This window comes from Syngnathus floridae, chromosome 5 (genome assembly GCF_059516105.1).
Source record: "Syngnathus floridae isolate MCC-2025c chromosome 5, RoL_Sflo_1.0, whole genome shotgun sequence".
Lineage (NCBI taxonomy): Eukaryota > Metazoa > Chordata > Actinopteri > Syngnathiformes > Syngnathidae > Syngnathus > Syngnathus floridae.
In genome coordinates, this window is record NC_142417.1 from 9,679,664 (window position 1) to 9,702,356 (window position 22,693).

A 22,693-nucleotide genomic window follows, 5' to 3' on the forward strand; every position below is an offset into this window, starting at 1 on the left:
TCCGGGATGAAAGGCGGGCTGAGAAAATAATACCGAAATATAATTTAGAACTAAAATCCTGGAGGGGCTTAACTGGGGTTACATATTCTTGACGAGGCTAACAGCATTCCCGAGCGCCAGTGCAGTGCCATGCTCTTTTATTTTGTTCTGAAAAGTAGATATGTATAAGCATACAAACACTACAATCCGCCATTGTAATTGTTGCAATTAATCTGCAGTCAAAGCCTTATTTTTAGCCCTGTGCTGTTGCTGTAGTGGGGCCACAGCAAACGTGCCTGGACTGTACCGGCGCTGTTGTGGTAAATCCCACGGCGCCTTAGTAAGTGCTCAGTGGTACCAGCAAGCGATTCAGTTCATGACATTCAAGCGTTTCCATGCACTGAACCATGATTGTAGCTTAATTCCTCATTCAACAGCTTCTCATCTGTCATCCAACATTGTTCTGTAGTCATTTGTGACAATTACTCAGGCAATGATTAATCAATGTTGCTACATGCTATCTTAGTTGTCAGAGCACTTAATGAGGTCCAATCAGAACCTTCTACTACTCAATCTATTTGCACACAAACTAGATATTGCCACCATGCATTCACCATCATATCGCCCTTGAGGATCATTTCATGTCTGTCAACTCAGTGACATCTCCGCAGATAACCTGGACTGAGCAATTGAGAATTACGTTTGCTTGTACATTTGTAGTTCAACGTGCAGTAATCACAGGCTAACCCCCAGGGTGACATCTGCCTATTGGGATGGCGGACCCAGAACTCACATCCCCATTGCCCGTGACCCATCGCTTGAATGACACAGGTGGGATCTTTGAGTTGTCGCTCCAGAACGTTTCTTCGGAGCGCAAAACTCAATTTGAGGGTGTGGAGCTGCTGCAGTCCTTCAAGCTGCTCATCATTCCCTGCTACACTCTGGTGGCCCTGGTGGGCATCGTCGGGAACTACCTACTACTCTACGTCATCTGCTGCACTCGCAAGATGCACAACATCACCAACTTCTTCATCGGGAACTTGGCCTTCTCTGACATGCTCATGTGCGCCACTTGCATCCCTTTCACGCTGGCCTATGCCCTCAACCCACACGGGTGGGTTTTTGGCCGCTTCATGTGCTACCTGGTCTATCTCATCCAGCCGGTGACGGTGTACGTGTCAGTTTTCACACTCACTGCCATCGGGGTGGATAGGTGAGTCATACAGTAAATCTGGTGGGTCCCATTGACATGCGCACATCAATCATCAGATGCAGGGGAAATGAGAGCCTCTCCGGTTGGAAATAGTCAATCATCTAATTTTACTAGATAAGTAAATAAAAGGCTACACCAGTGCAGAATTTCACACAAAATGCAGGGAAGGAGAAATGCTCAAAATTGCTGTGGCACATTCTAGCGGTGAAAAATAGTTTAGGGCTGCAACCAAATAAACAGTTTAATGTTTTTGGATGTGGTGAAAAAAATGACCCCTCACTGACAAAAACATGGGGCAATGTCACTTTACCTTTGTTCTTAGCTCCTCTGAGTGCTCTAATGCAGTGGCTCTCAATCCTCTTACACTGAGTACAAATTCAGAAAAAAAACAAGCTACAATGATCATAATGAAAATACAGCTGTGTTGCCGAGTTCATAAGAAAAGACAGGGCTTTTAGTCATAATTAATATTATGTAATATTGTTGTATGGATTGTAAAGCACAGCAAAATGATGCAGTGTATAATCCACTTTCATTTGAGTTCTCAATGTTTTCCAAGAATATAAAACAGCTTTATTTAAACAATTATTTACTTCAACAGTATTGCATCCCTTGATAGGTGGAGGGAGACCAGTACTGCATAATTTATATTAGACAACTGTGAATGTGGCAAAGTACACATCTAGACTGTGAGATGTGTTCAAGCCCTTCCTTACGGCAAGGATGTAATCTGACGCTCAAAGAATACATCATGCCGGCAGTCAGTTCAGGGTGTAGTACCCCGCCTGCCGCCCTAAGACGGCTGGAATAGGCTCCAGCACGCCCACGTAAGGATAAAGCGGTTCAGAAGATGAAGGAATCAATGAAGCGTCACACCACTGATGAAATTGACCTGCCTGAGGTGGGTGAAAATCAAAGTCGGGCCCTGAGGCATTATTTGGAGTAAATAAATACCTTTTAGACTATTAAGTAAAATTACACAGTACAACTGATCATTTCTAATGTGCTGCAGCACAGCAGTTGTGAATTAAATCCATGAGTGAATAATTTCAGGTAGAAAACCTGCAAAAATTCAAGTGGCAAACACGAGGGTGGGCTCTTCACCCTGTATTCCGTTCTATTCTTTTGTATTCTGTTGAGTCAACTAAGGCTTTTTCTCACCTCGACAGATACTACGCTACAGTGCATCCACTCAAGAAGCGCATCTCAATCTTGGCATGCACCTACTTGCTGTGTGCTATCTGGCTGCTGTCCTGTGCTCTGGTGGCTCCTGCTGTGGCTCACACCTACCATGTGGAGTTCCAAACCGAAGGCTTCACCATCTGTGAGGAATTCTGGATGGGTCAGGAGGGCGCGCGTCTGGCCTACGCGTACGGCACTCTCTTCATCACCTACGTGCTGCCTCTGTCTGCCCTCAGCATCTCTTACCTGTGCATCAGCGTCAAACTGAGGAACTGTGTCGTTCCGGGCTATCACACTCGGAGCCAGGCTGAGGCTCAGCGCCTGCGCAAGCGCAAAACCTTCCGCCTGGTCAGCCTGGTGGTGGCCGCGTTTGGCATCTGCTGGATGCCCATCAGCGTCTTTAACGTGTTGCGTGACATTGACATTGATCTGATTGATAAGCGCTACTTCCTGCTCATTCAGTTGCTCTGTCACCTGTGCGCCATGAGCTCATCTTGCTGTAACCCATTCCTCTACGCTTGGCTCCATGGCCGCTTTCGTGCCGAGCTGCGCAAAATGATGGTGTGCCACAGACGTATCGGCATCGCTGCCAACAACGGCGCCACCGCCAGTGTTGTGCTGTGAAAAAGGCTTCTGAAATTATTGAAGTAAGGGATCACTGTGAGAAGGAAATGGGTTGAACTTTTCCAGTCTAGAAGCTGCTCATGTACAAAAGCTATGTTGATAACTGAGTAATTTAGTTGCAACATTCATTAACTTTTCAAAAACTGCTAGCGTGTTAAAGCCAAATTCATCCCCAAAATGTTCTTTTAATAATAGGTTTTGTACAACCCAAGTAGTCGAAACACAGTGTTCTGATAATTTCTGGACTATGAATTAAAGAGGCAAAATCCACCTGTTTTTATTCATACAGGGGGCGGCCTGAGATGGATAAAAACAGGTAAATTTAGCTGCTTAAATCATATTCCACATATGCAATATAAATCAGAATGCTGTTTTTAGATTAATGGGGACAAATTAAACATATTGTATAAACATTTTTGGGTTGACTTGGTGGTTAAGTCTGGTTTCTCTGAGGAACCGTTGAGCGCATGCTTCTAAATGCATTTGTAGCATTCTATTATTTCACCACCAGATGGTTAAAAAAAAAATAAAAAATACACACTGTCCCTTTAATAAACTATCCTCCATGACTACACGGCACCACACTGCCCCCGAGAGGCTAAGGCTCGCAGATCAGGAAGAGCTCGTACTTATTTTTTTTATGTTGCTTAGATTGCTATTATTTTACAGCATTAAAATTTGACATTGTTACGAATTCATTTTGTAAAGATGAGATTTGGAGTTTTATTTAACTTTTAAATAATTGTGATTTCAATATCAAGCAAATTTATCCTGTTTGTTATCCCACCCCCAAATATATATATATATATATATATATATATATATATATATATATATATATAAATTTGAATTCAATTGGGCACTATGCAATGAGTCCGTTATGAATACCAAGCAAGTAACACTGATATAATTTGTGTTTCTCATGATTACATACATCAATAATTTCATTAGATGTTCAATACTACAACACGACCTTGTATTGCTGTTGCAACTAAAAGATAAATGAAATAATGTTTACAGTGGAAACTAGACAAGACAGGACTGACAACTGCAACTGAATGTTTGTGAAAGGAACATTTAGAAAGCCTTATGAGGAATCTACTCCGTCAGGAAAACAAAATCTGTATACGTGTGTAAAAGACAAATGGTTCGATGAAAGCATATTTCATTCAAATAAAACCAGTTTGCATTTGGACGAAATTGAGTGTCTTTATTTAAAATGGAACCACCGTTCATTACCTCTTTGTTATATATGTCGGCAGGCGCGTTAATGGAAGTACAATCCATGAGGCATTTTGGGGACATTTTCAGTGCTCAGCCCACAAGAAGAAGAGAGGTAGCCAATAATGAATTCCTTAACTATAAGTCACAAAAGGCTTTGCAAAAATCTCTACATTCATGTTGGAAATATTGCTAGAATTTCTGCAAAGGCACTCACAAATAAGGTACTTATCACAGACTAACTGGAAGAACACGTCCTTGTGAGTCTGACATTGTGTTATTTTGGCGAGTTCTCAAACAAGACTGCATTGTTGCACTATCTATCATCTCATAGGACACAGGCAATTGCATATAAGGCAACATTATCTGCTTGATTTGTGCTGGTTTTCTCAAGTTAATGAAAGGCATCCATCTGTACAGAAGGCAAAGCAGCTGATAAGAAGGGGAAAAAAAATACCTCGGTAGAGGGAAAATTTGTTGATGAGGTACTAATTTATAAATAATTGTTTGGGGGTGATCTATGCATAAAATGTATGTACATTGTGAGGCTACACACGTGGAATGATTGTCATATAAACATTTTGTGTACAGTGGAAAAAAAATCTATGATATTAAATTAAGCACATACCACATTAAGTAATGGAAATAAATCAAGACATTTCAAACCAAGTACCGTTGAGGTTCAAACAAATGAATTCATTGACTTAAATACGTTTTACCTGCTTGTTTATCAACCAGACGCTATTTCTGGCATTCTGAAAGAAACCTAAATATTGCTCCACAAAGTGCATATGCCTTAAGACATCCAAAAGGATGCGTCTTAGTACACAGTGAGACACGCACGCACAAACAAAAGCTTTACAGGGCTATTATGCACACCGGTCTCTTCTTTCCTTTGTGGTTACCTCATGCTGGGTTGGTCTTCACGGCATGCAAGATGGTCGGCTTCTCCTCAATGACACGCACCAGCAGGTTGTCTATGTACTCTTCCAGCTCGCTGATTTTGGAATCTTTCTTGGACAGATCGGCTTGTTGCCTCACCACCAGGGTGATCAACTCTTCATGGGTCAGCTGAGTGAATGGTCCGCTGTCAAGCATGCTCGCCACCTGTTTAAGTACAATATGGTGAGAAGTTGTCCTTTGGGGAAAATTTGACAATGAATCAAAAGGTGACTAGATTCAAAAGTCTGGGGGAAATCATATAGTGACTGTGATGCGTTTTGTATATCCCTACCTTTTTAGGGGTGCCACTTTGAGCATGCATGTCCTTCAGTGAGTAAGTGCTGGTGGGATTCGGACTCTCAAGAGAGTGCATAGGCTTCACTGGATGAGGCCTGTAAGGAAATGCATATTCTTTCTTATATTATCCTGCATGAAGCAATTCGACAAAGATGTTTGTAGCAAACTGGTCTCGTCAAGTCATGAGTTGAAATGTGGGTTAGTTGAGTCTTTGTTCAAGGGTCTAATGTTCAAATTAATCCAAGCCTTAATTCACCAAGAAAACCAACCATCCCAACCAAGGTAAAACCAAAGACCAGAGAGTTCTTTATCCAGATAGCAACTGTCCACAAATGCAAAGTCATCATTCTTTTCAATCTCACCTGGATAGCGTGGAGGCAAGGTCATCTCCATTGCTAATCTGAGGACTGACAATCAGAGATTCAGAGGGTGGCATCAATGCTTTCTTTGGCTTTTTTCTCACAGACAACACTTGAGCTTGTGAGGACGGTTCCTCCATGACAACAGGTAGCGGCTCTGAAAAAGGGAACGACGACGATACTGCAAAAGGATCACTGCCAACTGGATCCTCTCCATTGAGAAAATGCACTTGTGCCTTCCCATCAGCTGGATGCCTTTGTGTGATGGATTCAATGACAACGTCTCTTGTTGAAAGTTGAATTTTGTTAGTTTCTTCTTCGTCCGAAGGTTCTTGCTGAAATTTAGAAGCCTTCAGAGAGTTACTTCTTGAAGGAGGCGATGATATTCGTCTCGATGAATTTTGTCTTTGGAAACCAAGGCTGCTTTGACTGTCCGCATCTTCCCAGTTGTTTTTCTCATAGCCATTCAAACTTGCGAAGGGGTCCCCTGTTTTCCCCTCACTGAAAATTTGATCAAGATCTTCTGCTGTCATTCCAAAGTTTTCAGGGTTTTGTTCCCTCTGTGCTACGCTGGTATGAAGGCTGTCCAATGTTCTGGGTGGTTTTTCTGGTGTTTTTAGGTTGTGGCTGCTCATTTGCATATCAGTAATATCTACAGAATAATGTTGTTCTGCTGGCTCTTTCATGGCGGGCTTTTGCCTTGGTCTAGCAGTGGGAACTTGTATGTCAGAGGTCTCTGGGGGTTTTGTTTGGTCAACAGCTTGCTTGGGTGGAGGAGGTGCAGCTACTTTTTTTGATGACCGATGTTTTCGTTCCTGGTGATGTGTTTGTAAATGCCCAAGAGAAGTACTGTCCTCTGAAAATGAAGATCCAGCCTTCTCTGGGTCTTCGGGGCCATCCACACTCATTTCTGGACCTATCAGTTCTGGTGCACTGTCTATACGTCTTTGATTGACCTCAGCAATGATATGATCCCATCGAGTGTGCCCCTTCACTCCATGCCTCCTCTGAGGATACAATGTTTCATAATCAGGAAGTGGGAGGGACAGTGTTTTTTCTTGCTGAGATCCATTTGTGTGACTGGAGATCTGCACCTCTTGAGTTCCACCAGTCTGGGCTTCAAATATTGGATACAAGGGTGGCAAGAGGGCCCTTCCTGTCTTATCAGCCATTGTGGGTGATGATGGCACGTCGTCTACACTGTAAGAAAGGGAACCAGCTGAACTTTCCAAAGGGGAACCAGGTGGGCTTCTGCTTGGGGAACCTGGCGGGCTTCTACTGGGATAACCTAGTGGCCTTCTACTGGGGGAACCAGGCGGGCTTCTATTCGGGGAACCTGGCGGGCTTCTACTCGGGGAACCTGGCGGGCTTCTACTGGGGAAACCAAGTGGCCTTCTACTGGGGGAACCAGGCGGGCTTCTGCTGGGGGAACCGGGTGGACTTCTAATGGAATAACCAAGTGGCCTTCTACCGGGGGAACCAGGCGGGCTTCTACTGGGGGAACCGAGCGGGCTTCTACTGGGGGAACTGAGCGGGCTTTTACTGGGGGAACCGAGCGGGCTTCTACTGGAGTAACCAAGTGGCCCTCTACTGGGTGAACCAGACGGGCTTCTACTTAGGTATCCAAACGGCCTTCTACTGGGGGAACCAGGCGGGCTTCTACTGGGGGAACCAGGCGGGCTTCTACTGGGGGAACCAAGCAGGCTTCTACTGGGGGAACCAAGCGGGCTTCTACTGGGGGAACCAGGCGGGCTTTTACTGGGGGAACCAGGCGGGCTCCTACTGGGATATCCGAGTGGCTTACTGGGGGAAACCGGCGGGCTTCTGCTGGTGGAACCAGGCAGATTTCTACTGGGATAATCAAGCGGCCTTGTACTGGGGGAACCTGGCGGGCTTCTACTGGGGTAACCAGACGGACTTTGAGACGAGGAACCAGGTGGATCTCTATACAAGGAACCAGTCAGACTTCTGTACGAGGAAGTTGAACCCAGCGGATTTTTACGCAGGGAACCAGACGGACTTTCCCTGAATCTCAGGGGAGCCAAGGATGAATGAAGGTTGGAGAAAGTCTCGGGGAACTCATATGGTACACTAGAGAGGGGTGATTCAGAGGCGCCTGGGGAAGTCCACTGCTGGTCTGCAGGAACACTGGGGGTTTGAGACTCAGAATATTCCAATGGCAGGTGTTCAGAAGATTCAGATTCCAGAGAATGGCTCAATCTGCCAAGAAGTAGGAAAAAAGGCCTACAAATAAGTGAAACCATCAAATGACCCAAATTTAGGTCCACCAGTGTACAAGCCCATCACCAAATTAGCTCGTAGCTACCAGATTGCGACATTTTTGACAAAAATACATTGCCAAACGTTGTGCGACTCCTGTCATTGTTTTACAAAACCACAGTTAATACCTTTCCTTAAACCACTGAGCATACTTATGAACTGTAATCATTAAAAGCCCTTTCAATTGTTTCATAAAGACATCAGTTAACTTCTACAGAGAAGCAACAGAAACAGAAACAATACCAGCTAGAGGCTTCTATTTTAAGTAATGTAATAGTTTGGTGTAAGGCGTCTTTACTGCCTTTCAGCATTCTTAAATACTTTTAAATTGAATTGTAAAGCATTGTCCAAACTTATTTAATTTCAACAGAATCATTGAATCAAAATCACCCTTCGCACCACAATCTAACATCTAATACAAAACCACAATTCATTGACAAAAAAATGTGCAGCTTGCTCACCATGATGACCCAAAGCCAACAAAACTTGCCACCAAGATCCAAATGGAAGGAAAAAACGTAAGAAAGGAGAAAAAGAAAACCACACAGTGAAAACGTTGACATTACAAGTCAGACTGTAGCAACTTCGACAAGCTATTTCTGCAACCTGTTCCACAACATCTTCACAAAAACTAACACGCCCTTTTCCTCATCACACAGCAGCTCAGTCTGGCTAAACAGGTCTATCAACTGCTGGCTAGAATACTAATAGTCGTCCAAGAGTGTCCAGTCTGAGAGTCAAATATGTCAAATATACAATTCGTTTAAATATATAAAGATGTCTCTTTTGCTGGTGAAAAGAATATGGGAAAAATGTTTGACATTTTTATTAGCAACTTGACAGGTGGCTGCCATCTTTTGGGGGGGGGAACATGGAATAAGCACTTCAATGCCTCTAAAATCCTCCATAACAACTAAATTCATGCAAAAATAAAAAAAAGATTGAAGTACACCACTCATCTCACTAACACTGTTTAATTTTTATTGAGTTGCAGAACTCGTTGGAATTTCCGCTTGCACAAGCTTATTGGTGGCTATTTTTAACTGAAACTCGTCAGCCAATTGGCCAAGAAGGGTAGTGCAGAAAATGAAAGGATCAAGGAGTTATAATTGTTCCTCTAATGTGAAGGTGTTTTTTGCCCGTATTTTCTAAGGGTGTTCTCAAACAAAAACACTCCCCAGAAAGGCAATCTTTGTCTAACACAAAAATACTTCATTTTGCTAGAACCCATCATCCAATTTTCAAAATTCTCAGCACGTTGCACTCAGGTTAAAGTGGCCTTTCTAGCCAGACTCAGTCAGCATTTTAATAGATAGACAGATTTTGATAGATAAGTCATTTTTGGGAAATTTTAGCCTGGAGTTAAAAGACACATAACAGCAAATTAATTCAAAAGAAAAAGAACGTGCCCACAAGCAACATCAAAATCAAACTTCCCGAGAGTCTTGAGCAGGGGTCCCCTTTGGGAAAACGACAGCAACTTTTTGGGTACTGATTAATGCGAAGGGCTCCTGGGAATTTAGCGTCACCTGTTTTCTCATTTGTTTACTGTTATTATTGTCTAATTTTCAGATTTTCTTCAATTTTATTTTTACGTAAAACATGATTTCTGCCTTTCACGATGGTCTTTCACATCGGGGTCCCGTGCTCTTGAGACTCTTTTGCAACTTGATTTTCAAACAGAAAAACCCTTTTGACCATGAAAACCAAAGAGAAGGCCTACCTTGGTTTAACTGTGGACACTCTCGCGGTACGATTTAGGAAGAGCATGGCAGACGAGCTTTGTGGGTTAAGGCTGGATTTCTTCTCATCAGATGGACTTTCATTGCTGTTAAATTGAGTTGTAGAGTTGAGTGAAATATTCTCAAATGAGTTTGTGGCCTCGAAGACTTGCTGATCTCTTGTGTCATAGTCAAGCGCTTGTGCGGTCACTTCGTCATCAGAGTGCTGTGGTGTCTCCTCCTTTTTGTCGTCCTTCTTTCTTGCGAGTCCAAACAGGGATGAGAGCCTTTCGCTCATGGAAGCCTCCTCGTGACTTTTCTGCTCTTCTTTTATTTTTAGCTCCTCTATTCTGAGGCGCTCCTCATTCTCTCTTTCTTGCAGCCTTCTGCGTTCTTCTTCTTCCTCCCTTTGTTTTTCCCTCCGCTCTTCCTCCTCAAGAAAGCGCCTGTTTCTCTCATATTCGTCTACCTTTCTCTGATTTTCTTCCTCCAGCCATCTCCTTTGTCTCTCCTCTTCCTCCTGCAATCGCATGGCATCAATCTGGCTTCTTTCCTCTTCCGCTTGACGCTGCCGTTCTTCCATCATAAGCCTATCGCGACTCTCGGACCTAAACAAAGGCACGTGCCTGTCTGGCATGACACTGGCGTTATGTTGATGTACATTTTCCATCGAACCTTGGCCGGAGCTGCTAAGACTGACAGTCGAGCCACTCCTGGCCTCTGGCTCTTCTGCATACACCTGGGTGCTGTTAATGCCAGGGTTGTTTATATCACTATGGCTGTGCTTGGAGCGGCTCAGGAAGGACAATGGACCTAGAGACCCCTTGCTGTCAGAGCTTCCACTCCGCTTGTGTCCAAGCAATTTGAATTTCTTCTTGACTATGGAAGAAGAGAAAACAATGTGAGGTGATTGCTTAGATGAAGCACATTATTTGAATTGCACAAGTTGCCCCTACCTACTCACAGTTTAAAAATCAGCGTAACCACATACTACTCAGTACTATTTCTACTAACTGTAAAGCCTGAATATCTAAGTGTGCTGATACGATAGTCACCAATAGTCACTGTTTGGTCAGTATTATGCTCCACAGACTCAACTTTGCTGCCCTCTTAAAAATAATCATTGTCTTTACTTGGCAATGACTCATGGAAAAAAGTACCTCCAACTCTATTGTTGTTATAAGTTAGAACAGTCATTTCTAATCGCAACTACTACAGGAATTGAGCAAATCTCACCTAATTAGAATTTTTTTTTTCATCTATTCATACAAGCAATTTATAGTGACAGGCAGAAAAAATAAATGCTCTTCCACTGTAAGGCAAAAAGTAGAGTCAACTCGTGCAGCATCGCAAACAGTTAAGAAGCGAACAAATTCGACACATTCGTTCACCTTCACCTACCTTCAGGGGTTTCGACATTGATGCCAGATGAGCGGCTGCCGCTAAGGGATGAGCTCCTCCCAGGAAGACTGCCGAGGGTCGACATGGACTGTGAGGTGTTGCGCTGCAAGTTGGATTTTGGTGCAAAGATGTTTTTAAACTTGGACTTTTTTTTCTCCCCTGCAGTCTGATTGGAGGCGAGTGAATCGCGGTCTCCCTCGCTGTCTGTCAGGACTTGGCTCATAGCCGAGCCGGAGTCAGAGAAGCTGTCTTTTTTCTTCAAGCGGACTTTGTCTTTCAACTTGGACATGCGGGAACGTGGCTTGTCCTTCACAGAAAGGTCCACCATGCTAGCTGACATGTTGTTCCTCATGAACGTGATGCCAAGCAGTACGTCGCCTCGCAGCTTGTCCGATTTTCCACTCTTGTCCACCAGTGGAAACCAACTGAAGATGACAGAGAGAAGGTGAATGAGAACTTCAAAATATATCTCAAACTACAATTTTACAACCTTGTCATTATGTAACGCACAAAAAAGGAAGTCATTAGATGGGTGGGTGAGTTAGGCACAGTATGTAAAAAAAAAATACTGTCAATGTGTCAAGACAGATTTTCAAAGCCCTTGCACTGGATCTCAAACAACACAAGTTGTAGCCGGTTAGTCTGCCTGGTTCTGCGACTTACTGTATATTCGGGTGCAACCTGTATATTGATAGAATTAGAACTTGGACTGGCACCCTAATTGCGTTGACAGCAGCGATCGAGTTCTGGTTGGATTCTTAAATTTAGCTTCTAAGGCAGATGTTTTTCTCTTTAGTCTAAAATGGCTTAACTAGAATCGTGAGGCATTGCGGCCAAAGGTTAAAAGAAGAATTGTCTTTTGAGTTGGAGTAAGGTAGTGCGTGCTTGGAATGTATTTTCCAAACGCACCTATTATTGGGGAACAGAGATTTTGAATGAGAGTCAATGTTACTGTTCTTGGTTTTTGTTAACTTTTCTCCCTAAAATGCAACTGCTATTCCAGATCAACTCAGTGTATTATTTCCTTCATAGTTTGTTGACATATGACTTATACTCAGAAGCAACAGTTGCAAAATAATGTACTAGTAAGAACACAAAACAATTCATGGGAGTGTCTCATTTTCAATGAGTTTGAAATATGAGCGGCATTATTATTATCATCCATCCATTAACTGAACCACTTGTCCCCACGAGGGTCAAGGGTGTGTGGAGCCTATCCCAGCTGACTTTGGGCAGTAGGTAGGGTACACGCTAAACCGGTTGCTGGGCTATTGCAGGGCACACGTGAAGACAAACAATTATTCAAACTCACAATCACACCTACGGACAATTGACAGTGCCCAATGAACAGACCACGCATGTTTTTGGAATCCAAGAGAACACTGCAGTACCCAGAATAAACCCTAGCAAGCACGGGGAGAACATGCAAACTCCCCTCACAGGAAGCCAAGAGCAATAATTGAACCCCGCACCTCTGATCTGTGAGGTAACATGCTAACCAGTGTGCCACTATTAGTATTATTAGTAGTAGTATTAGAAGTATTGTTAATATTATTATTATTAGTGTAGTGTGATGTTGACTCAATTATGTCAAAAACAAAACAATCAATGAAAGCAATTAGCCTGAATGGGGTTGGGGTTGATTTAAAATGGATGCCATTATTGACATCAGACCAAATATCCAGTCATAATTTTTAATTTTTTACCCATCTGTGAACAGATTAATTTTGACTTTTCAGCTGTAATTGATATATTCAATTCAGACATCGTGATCTGATACGAGAAGCAAAACCAACACAAATACTCATCCGATTCTTTGCGACAGTGGTTAAGGTGTGTATATTACTGTGGCTGCAATTTCAAAGACAAACATTTATGGGTGTATTCCCTACCAGTGTTCTTTCTGTTGTTAAGGATTAGCACTTATTGTCTGAAGGAAGAGGAAGGAGTGTTCTTGTATTTCTACAAATGTGTTTAGCAACGTCAAGACATTATGGATAATGGTTAATGCTTGACTGATGAAAAGCAAAAACATTTTCTTTCACTTAAACTAGATTGTGTGTTCTCACTCTAGTCATTTTGTTACCCTTTAACATGATCATTGGAAGTTTATGTGGCGTTATCTGTAGTTCACGGGGAGTTTACTGCTGCATTCGTCAATTTACAGTCTGGCAGACCTCTAGTGGAGCTCTTGTAAAGAAAACAGTCAAAAGACAAGCTTGGGAATGAATCAACATTCCTCTGAGTAATGTCATGAAGGTCACACTAATTTGAGCCGTGTTTCATCTTCCACAGTGGACCAGGCCAAGTTAAACAAGGCTGCTTGACGTGGCACAGAACTATAAACGGTTTGTATGCACTCATCACACTTGATATAGAATATAGAAAACAAAATGTGCCTTTAAAGACATGTTTGACTGCCACAAAGTATTATGGGCAAAAAAAAAAAAAATTCTCGACTATTTTGATTGAGATTGTAAACATGAATAATAAAACAGCTACTAAAACAAACTTATCAACATAGCCTTGAGAACATTCGTCCCTGCATGTTGAACATGTTCTTTACTCACTTTTCCTTTTGTCAAGTACAAAATGACTTTTGTAAATATGTGACATTCAAGCCTCATGCGTTTTCATTCTTAGGGAATCTGCACATCAAAATAGTTCCTTCTGATCAAAAGTGTGATCCATGAAAAGTCATGTCCTAATCGGATTAATACTTGTAGTATCCATAAAAAAGTGCATCCGAACATAATTTCAATCCGAACTCTGGTTGGGTTAAAGACATTTTGTCAATTTAAACGTAGGCAATGAAGTCTTAATGGGGAAAGGGAGCTATATTGTAGTGTTTGATAAATATTCAGTGTTCCCATCTTTGTGTTTTATCTTGTACCTGCCAATATAATCTGCCTGGTCTATTTGAATGTACATGTTGAGAACAGATCTTTTAGCCAGCACTTGCTATTGAGTGATTCTTGCCTAAATTTTTGTCAGAGATTTATCAGCTGCAAGCAGTGAGTGAGGTCTTAGCGATATGGCCTGAAAATCATATCATGGTCACTGCAAACAATTTTATAATGGAAGCATTCAGAATTGCTTATTGAAATGTGAAACATGATTATATTTACTCTTTTTTTTTTGCTTCTTTTTATTCAAATTTAGCCTTTTCTTTTACATAATTAAATCAATTCAATAAATAGAAAACACAGTCCCTTAGCAAAGCTAAATTGATTTTGGAAAAATAACTAATGAGTAAGTAATTTTTAAACCTATTGCAAAGGTCTCAAAAGTCAGTACTCTGTCGGCCAAAATGAGGCAAGTCAAGGTAAACAGCAGTGTTACTACTATAAACAAATCATTATGGCTAATGCAAGTCATAACTTGTAGAAAAAAAAAAAAACTGGCCAAAAATTTAGCTCCTCAACTGTACTGTATATGCGGGCAAATTCTGTCAAGCTTATCAGGAAACTGTCTGCTGTTACTTTCAGGCGTCAAAATGTCACCATGATGTGTCTTCGGTTGGTTTAAAGAGACAATGAATTGTTACATCAACACGCAGTACTTAACCAGCCATACTCCTCAAGTATGCGCTCGCTCACTGATCCTGCAAATCAGGTTCCATCTGGTAACCTCTTAGATTATTTAATTTTGGTGCCAAATAATGAGCTTTTATTTTTACAGCGCCTTCTCTCCAAGAACATGAAACGCCACAAATACAACATGTATTTGTATTTTTGTTGCACGTTAATGTTTGTTTTGAAACATACAGGCAATGTCGTGCCTATGAGTAGCGACTAATTTGGGACCTTTATTTCGAAAGCTGAATAAATTGAAGTAAGACTAGAATTAATGATTTGATTGGAAAAGTGCCTAGTTTTTGCCCACTAGAACTAAAAATCGCATCGAAGAACCAGGATCTGAATTGTGCAAATTCAAACAATGCCTAACACTAATATTTGGTGAGTAATCCAGTTTTTATGCTTTTGTCATGTAATCTGATAAATATTGATTGTGAGATGCTAAACAGTATCTTTAACATCTTTAGTAATAATGGTATTAATCCCCAAACTTGTGAAATGCCTCTCTCACTCTGCTAAACCACGTATCGCTATATTTAGTAAATGTTGCACAATATTATGCAATGGAATAGCACCATTAAGATGTGGATTAAGTGGCAAAGCTCGAAACTCACCGCCCACCACAGCCTGGACGGACGGCATTTACATCTACAAAACAACCCGCATTACCAATTTGCACTCCCATAAGTGCACACAAGACTCAAAACAATAACAACACTCAAGTGTATAAAAGCAATATTGCACAAGAAAAACATGAAATCTTACATCCAGTTTTAGTTAACCTGATCTGAGCCTCCTCCCTTGATTATATGAGGATCATCTTCCCGATTGCTCTACTGACAATCATTAAAAAATAAAACATTTGGAGTGCTTGCATTCATGCAAAACAGAATAATTGCTCAGTTTGTTAAATAGGATGAGGTCTTGATATGCATTTTTATGTAATCTTATGAAAACAAAATTGATTATAAGAGCGCTTTCATCTTGAATAATCATTCTTCACATTAGCACGTAAGGTGTGGAGCAATCGACTCCAGTTAGCCTCGAGCTGGTTGTTCCTCAAACCAAAGTGGAGCATTCAAGAAGAGAGGAACAATACAACTATGAACATAATAGTAAAAAGGTCTTATGAAACCAAAAGACGAAGATATGAATACAGTAATCAAGATAGCAAACCAAATGGTTTACACAATGGTCATTCCAAAATGAAGACAATATCGCTGGGAGTGGCTAACGTGTGTGTGCATGAATGTGTGCGTGCCTGTGCGTTACACCCAAGCTTCATTTAAGCACCATTGTCATCCAAAGTCATCCAAGACATCAGGGTGTGAGCACACACAGCATAGACGTAATGGCTCAGAGGAATGTGCAGAACTGCCAGCAGCACCGTGAGACATTGATTTCAGGGTGGGTCTGCAAAACATCACCTCGACCTCCCACACATTCAGCTACATCAAAATGATGAGAAAGGTCAGAAATAAGAGCAAGTGGGGACGTTATGACAACAATGAATAAGAAGCTTTTGGACGTGTTTCACATGTGTTGTTATCAAAAAGCATTCACGCAATAAAAAGTCTCATTAGTGGCTGTAAACCTGACCAAGTTACAAAAAAAATTAACATAATGTACATCTGTTTTCTATAGGTCATTTGGGTTACAAGTGGGCTGCAACCTAGCTGGCTTTGGACTGGTCAACAGCCAACCATGTGGGCCATACACTTGTAGACAATTAAACACACTAATGGACCATTTGGAGTCTTCAATGAAGATAATATTTTGAAATGGGGGAGGACAATGGCAAGTTAGGAATAGTAGCCATAAATGTAAGATTTATTTAATGCATTTGTTTTTCTCCTTATAGACTGATTAACTTTAAATCCTTTTTTACACTTGAGTTTTGCATACATCTTTATGTAACTTCAATCCTCATCACCATGAAGTGTGTTGATAAAAATGAAGAGCGCTTACGCTGGCTTTTGGCGAGCCTTGTTTTCGTGCAGCTCCACTAAGTTGACCACGGCTTGGCCCAGGAACTTGTCGAGCCCGGCCTGGACACGGTGCATGACGATGATGTACAGAGTGCAGCGATCGACGTTGCCCGGGTGGAAGAGCGGCAGGTTGAATGAAGCCTCCTCTTTCCACATCGGGGCCATAGTCTTCTCCACAACCGCGGTGGAAAATTTGTCTTTGGCCACTTGGATGATGGCATAGGCGTCGTTGGTGCCATTCTTCCCCTTGGGGCGAAGGTGCCGAGCCTGGTGCACCGTTACCTGCACACTGGTGGGGAACGCCTGCTGGCTTTGATCAACCAGAGACATCGCCGCAGTCAAAAGATCCGTGCCCCAAAGCTTTCCGATTGGGTTTAGTAAGCGAGACTCGCGGTGGTGCTGCTGTTAACCTTCAACGTCCTATTATTGGCGGTTTAGAGTTACCGAGTTGGGCTTCGGTTAAGGAAGCTCAGGTTCGCTCGTCCCCCTCTTCCTCGTAACACTACATTTAAGACTCTGGTATGGTACCAGACGATGGAGTCAAACAAAAACAAACTGTATGATTAAATATTTGAAATGGCGTTCATTTGATAACACATACAACTCTCTTGAATATTGCGTTGCAGAAAGTTAAAAACCTTACTTCCTGGATTTTCCTGATTCCTATTGAGGCTCTACATGCGGACAATTGATTGGTTAGATGTGGCTGTCATTATTTGATGTCCTTCGGTGATTGGACCGAGAAGACGAGGGGCGTGACAATTCAGTTAACTGTTAACCAAAGAGATAAGCCACTGCTCGGGACACTTTGCATACATTCAGCCTAGTAGAAAAAAGAAAAAAAGAACGTGTCACTGATGTCAACAAAAAAAGTCCAGTGACTCATAAAGTTCCTAACTAAAGAAATACTTCACAATAGAAATGAATAAGAGTACATGACGTTACCTGGTGTTTGTGGTTAATAATTTGGAAAATATAGCATGTGCCAAAGTCATTGATTAGTTATTATTTTAAATAAAATATTGAAGTAAGACATACTTCGAATACATCAGTACTTTGGTTTGATTTGTATTCTAGACCGTTTCATAACGTTTGTTAACACTTTGGGTAACAGAAAATTGTTGACTAAAAATGTATTGTTTAGTGTGTCACCGCTGCGGAGGTATAACTAACTAACTAACTAACTAACTAACTAACTAACTAACTAACTAACTAACTAACTAACTAACTAAATAAATAAATAAATAAATAAATAAATAAATAAATAAATAAATAAATAAATATCTTCGGGTGTGAAAATGAAAATGCGGTACGAGATGTGTGTCCATATTAGGGTGTTGTGACATGGTGGATCTCTGGATTTCACACAGACTTCCTTAAAACTATGATAAAAGGGAGTGACGATAAATTTTGCAACGGAAGCCCAATTTCCTGTAATCCAACTTCCTTTGCTGTATAAAATGTAAACGATAAAAAGTAATGATTTACAGTGGTCTACTTACATTTGAAGGCTAAATGCTGCAGGAATGGGTTATACATGGCTACATAATTGCATTTTATTACAAGGAGTGCTCAGTGGAATGCATGATGAAAAAAAATTTCAATTTGTATTCAAATACCTCACCATCTTTTAATTGACACTGGATTATGTACAGCCACACGCCCATGCGCACGCACACACACACACACACACACACACACACACACACACACACACACACACACACACACACACACACACACACACACACACACACACACACACACACATACTTGCGCACGCATTTGCAAAAAATACTTAAAGCAAACATGACCGTGAAAGGAATTGCATAAAGCTGTGTACTGTTAAAATGAACAGTCTTCTGAAATGCATAGATAATCAAAGGTAAAACAATAAATCTCTCATTAAATTTAAGTCATAAATCCTCATTAACCAATATATGCACAATATTGCAATATTGTCAGTTGAATAAAACAAACAACGTTTTATACTGGTCTAAAAATCGGGACTATTTTACACTGAATTATTAGCCTCTGAAACAAAAGTATCAGTTTGGGGTCTTGGATCCCTTTTTAAAAAATCTTAAATTATATAACAATAATCAATCAAAAGCCATTTACAACATAGTCTCTTCATTTAAAAAGATGTAAAGATAACACTGCCGTTCATGCATAAATCCAAATTACACAGTGGTTTCGCTCTTCCACAAACTGCTCTTCACACCCACAGAACTTTGGGAGTGATCGGTGCTGCTCATGTCGTGGTCCAGCTCCCGAATGGAGTTCTTCAGGGTGCCGTTTGGGGCCGCAGCTCCCGGCACAGTTGTTGTGATGCTGTTTAGAGGGTAAGAACAGCGCTTGACCTCTCGCTCTGCAGCAGCCGCGAGTTTCAAATTGTCTCGGCTGATGCAGCGTCGGTGCGCGCCGTTCATAGCCACCCTGCTGGCCACGGAAGGGAGAAGAGGGTAGGGTTTGCGACTGCCGCTGCTCCCCCCGTCGCTGCCTTCTGAAGGGCTGGTGGCCACTGACTGACCCACACGCTTTCCATTTGTCAGAGGGCCTGCGTGGCTCTCTGGGAGGCTGTGATGGATGCTCCCATTCTCACTGGTGGCTTGCTTATGGACGGCGTGTGATGAGCTGAGGCGCTCCAAGCTCGTGGGACCCAAAGCGCCGAGGCTGCCCCCGCCTCCCGCTGTCCTTAAAGCTTTGAGACGATAGTGACCTCTGCCATCACCGCGATGGGGATACTGGCTACTGCCTTTAGTCCTGCTATTCACTTTCCTTCTCTGAGGATGCACTGGCACGGAAGCGTTAACGCTGGGAAAAATATTGTTTGACGGCTTGCTGACATTGTCAGTACTGGTGCCGGCGGTGATCCCAGCAGCAGCCCGCGACGTGTTGCTCGTAGTGTCTTGTGTCACCTGCAGTAGGTTGGTGAGTTTACAGGGCCCGGGGCCGACACTGCTGATGCCACTCGGTGTGGACGATGAGCGAGTCGATGAAGAATTATGCGAGCCACCGGGTTGATGGCAGTTGATGTAAAGTTGTGAACCCTGCTCAGAGGTTTGTACGCCACTTCCTGTTGTGTAGGTGGATGCGGGATGGGTGCTGCTGTGACCCGGGCAGCACGGCAGCCACGAGGCCTGTACGTCCACTCGTCGGAAGCAGTGGTGCACCACCAAGAACACCCCAAGGGCTATGGCCACCATTCCATAAAGAGAACTAAACAACAAGCTAGCGTGCCCAGTCAGGAACACTGCCATGGCACCGCAACACCACAACACCACGAATAGGAAGTGGGTGGCCACCAAAATTAAAAACTGTGTCTTTAGCGAGTACTGGTCCTCTGTAGCCACACTGGAATTTATTGGGCCCACAACAGAGTCTGTAGACAGGAGACTGACGCTTGCCGCCAGTGCAGGCTGGCTCTCAGTCATGGGAGAAGACGGTGTGGTTCCTGTGCATTCTTTGGCCGTACGATGCCTCAGGCAGAACACAGTGCACAGGAAGTAGATCCAGGTCACTGACAACACTAGGCCCGCTGGGACAAAGAAAGCCCCCAGGCTGGGGCGCCACACCAGCCAGCAGCTGCAAGAGGCAGTAAAGGCTACGTGAAGGGTCAATGCACAACAAGGACGTCATTGTAAATTGGCCCAATCACGCTGAATAATTCACTTTGCCGCTCGGCATAACAACATAAAGTCAAGGGGTAGACTCAAGGATGAAGACGTCCGGTACTCACTAAGGGCTGTTGTCTCCATAGTTGCTGACATTGACAGCCGCGGTGATCCCACAGATGATGAGAGGAACTCCACCAGCTATCAAATAGAACCTTAAATGAAAGTTAAAACACATCTGTTTGACCTTTGCCTGTGACATTTGTAATGTATGCAAGTATGTCATAAATGTCCCCGGCTGTAATATGAATAGAGCTGTGTGATCCTTTATTTTCTGAGTGGAAGGAGGTCAGTGAGGCAGCAATTTATTGCGGAATGGTGCAATATATCTGAGTGGGCAACAAAGAGGGTCTGGAGGAGCAGCATGGCGTCTGATCTTTGCTGTGGGATCACAGGGGCAAGAGGAGGCCAAGGAGAGGAGAAACACAAGGGATTATTTGGGAAGACAGTGCCCCCCCGAATCTCCATCCAGATTTACAGCGACCCCTCTCTGCCCTGTTATGCTGGATTCATGCATTCATCTCCTCTACTTCTTGCCTTGCTGCTTTTTGTGTCTTACAGAATGCCTCCAAGGTTTCATAAAAACCAAAACAAAGGGACTTTGGTTGTCAGGCACAATAACGCCTTTAAGACAGGGTGGTCGGGCACAAGAACATCTGCATCGCTCTAAAACATAAACCGTATTGACACCTAACAACAATCTTATGGAACATAAGGAGGTGAAGGTGAGTTCTTGCTCTGACCTGAGCATAGGTCGCTGAGTTGGCGGAAGAGAGGAATCCCCTTCTGTCGGCAGCGGCATTCTCCACATAGCTTCTTTATAGATGACCCGGGCACTAACACCGATCCACAGCAGGGTTGACAGTGAGGAGTAGTGCAGGGCGATGCCCACCTGTTGCATAATACGCACACATCAGGCCTATACTGTACATTACTGACAAGTATGGTACTTGAAAATTGTATTGCAAAATTACTTACTGCTTGACAAACAATTGGGTAACTGGTCAGGCTTATGCCTCCTACGTAGATGGCTGTTGTCATGGCGATGTGAAAGCAAGTATTGAGTAATGTGTGCCAGCTTTTTCTTGAAATATGAATGGAACTAATAAAAAACAAGATAAAACAGACACATTTGAAATCGCCTATTAATCCACTCATGTTCCCAAACGTTTAAGGTAGCACTCAATGATACCTGTGGTGTAGTATGTGAGTGATGATGATGGTGAAGAGGCAAAGGAGCAGCAGTGCAGTGCAGGCATACACCACAGGGTGGAGCACTCTCACAGAGATGGCTGATGAGTTGGGGAAGTCTGGCACCTCCTGGATAGCAAATAACAGTCAAATGATGGTCTCCTTTAGCATGGGCAGGCTCAAAATGCATGGTCCTACCTGCAACACAGCATAGTTGCCAAGTAGAGAACAGCGCATTGTGGAGGTTCTGCTGTCACTGTGGACGAGCTGGCAACCCTCTGGGCTCCAACCTCCAGGTGTTCTCCACTGGGCCGCCACAGCATCATTTCCGGGGGACAAGTGGCGGAGTGACACCCAGACAGGCTCGGAGTGGTTCCACATGCTGCAGCCATCTGTATCACATAGGAGGGAACCCAATGGCTGAGTCATTACTGGTGGTGTCACATTGACATTTTCAATGAATACAAAGTCACATTATGAGTCAGTCATACAAAGTGGCGGGAAGAAATGAGCTATATTGTACTTCATTACTGTGCAAATTTAGTTTTTTTAGGATTAAGACTTTACTTGACAAGACAACAGCAGTTTAGATTTTGATTGACATCAAATTTCATTTATTGAGGTCTTGGAATTTTATAAGGCCGAAAAAGTAAGGACAGCAGCCACACTAGGGAACATGAAATTTATGTTGACTTGTGTATTTAAGTACATTTGGGTGTTGAAATTAGGGGAGCGGGGGTGTTCATTCTTCCTTACCCAGGCCCACATAGATAACCGGAGTGTTGACAGTGCGCCTTCGGGAGTGTCCTGCACTATTGCTTGAATTCCCAGAGAGAGGGAAAAAGCTTCCAGTTCGAAAGGCCACAAACTGCAGCTTGCAGTCTGGAGGCGCATCAGAAGGAAACAATGTTCCAGGGAGTGTCACGGAGGCCACGGCTACTGAATTCTACAGAAAGGGGGGAAAAAAACAAGCGTTACATGTTGAAACAAACACACAAACAGATGGTTTAATCATCCATTTGAATAGAGCAAATACACAC

At 42.8% G+C, this 22,693-nt stretch overlaps 3 protein-coding genes across 3 annotated transcripts in view; 1 reads left to right on the top strand and 2 right to left on the bottom strand.

Moving 5' to 3' along the window:
• Positions 1-709: 709 nt before the first annotated feature.
• Positions 710-4,187, top strand: prlhr2a (prolactin releasing hormone receptor 2a). The gene is made up of 2 exons (XM_088375911.1): positions 710-1,192; positions 2,362-4,187. The coding sequence occupies exons 1-2, from the start codon at positions 753-755 to the stop codon at positions 2,996-2,998; spliced, it is 1,077 nt and encodes a 358-aa protein (XP_088232037.1). The 5' UTR covers positions 710-752; the 3' UTR covers positions 2,999-4,187.
• Positions 4,188-17,565, bottom strand: rab11fip1a (RAB11 family interacting protein 1 (class I) a). Its single transcript, XM_088375909.1, has 6 exons — positions 16,766-17,565; positions 11,220-11,644; positions 9,821-10,697; positions 5,821-8,037; positions 5,454-5,553; positions 4,188-5,326 (listed from the first exon to the last, which is right to left on the bottom strand). Exons 1-6 carry the CDS (start codon positions 17,113-17,115, stop codon positions 5,126-5,128), a joined length of 4,170 nt encoding a protein of 1,389 aa, XP_088232035.1. The 5' UTR covers positions 17,116-17,565; the 3' UTR covers positions 4,188-5,125.
• Positions 17,566-18,373: 808 nt separating this feature from the next.
• adgra2 (adhesion G protein-coupled receptor A2) overlaps positions 18,374-22,693 on the bottom strand; it is a 34,050-nt gene continuing 29,730 nt past the window's right edge. The window contains exons 13-19 of the mRNA XM_088375910.1: positions 22,410-22,599; positions 21,852-22,045; positions 21,655-21,782; positions 21,441-21,564; positions 21,206-21,354; positions 20,528-20,617; positions 18,374-20,373 (exon numbers count right to left, since the gene is read on the bottom strand). Of these exons, the coding sequence (XP_088232036.1) occupies positions 18,969-20,373; positions 20,528-20,617; positions 21,206-21,354; positions 21,441-21,564; positions 21,655-21,782; positions 21,852-22,045; positions 22,410-22,599 (2,280 nt within the window). The 3' untranslated portion in view covers positions 18,374-18,968. The remainder of the gene's footprint in view (positions 20,374-20,527; positions 20,618-21,205; positions 21,355-21,440; positions 21,565-21,654; positions 21,783-21,851; positions 22,046-22,409; positions 22,600-22,693) is intronic.

Coding starts and splice junctions, on each gene's coding strand:
- rab11fip1a (XM_088375909.1), bottom strand. CDS start 17,115: ATGTCTCTGGTTGATCAAAGCCAGCAGGCGTTCCCCACCAGTGTGCAG. Junction 11,645..16,765: donor AAGGCTCGCCAAAAGCCAGC/GTAAGCGCTCTT, acceptor TGTCATCTTCAG/TTGGTTTCCACTGGTGGACA. Junction 8,038..9,820: donor GTGTCCACAGTTAAACCAAG/GTAGGCCTTCTC, acceptor ACTTCTTGGCAG/ATTGAGCCATTCTCTGGAAT.
- prlhr2a (XM_088375911.1), top strand. CDS start 753: ATGGCGGACCCAGAACTCACATCCCCATTGCCCGTGACCCATCGCTTG. Junction 1,193..2,361: donor ACTGCCATCGGGGTGGATAG/GTGAGTCATACA, acceptor TCACCTCGACAG/ATACTACGCTACAGTGCATC.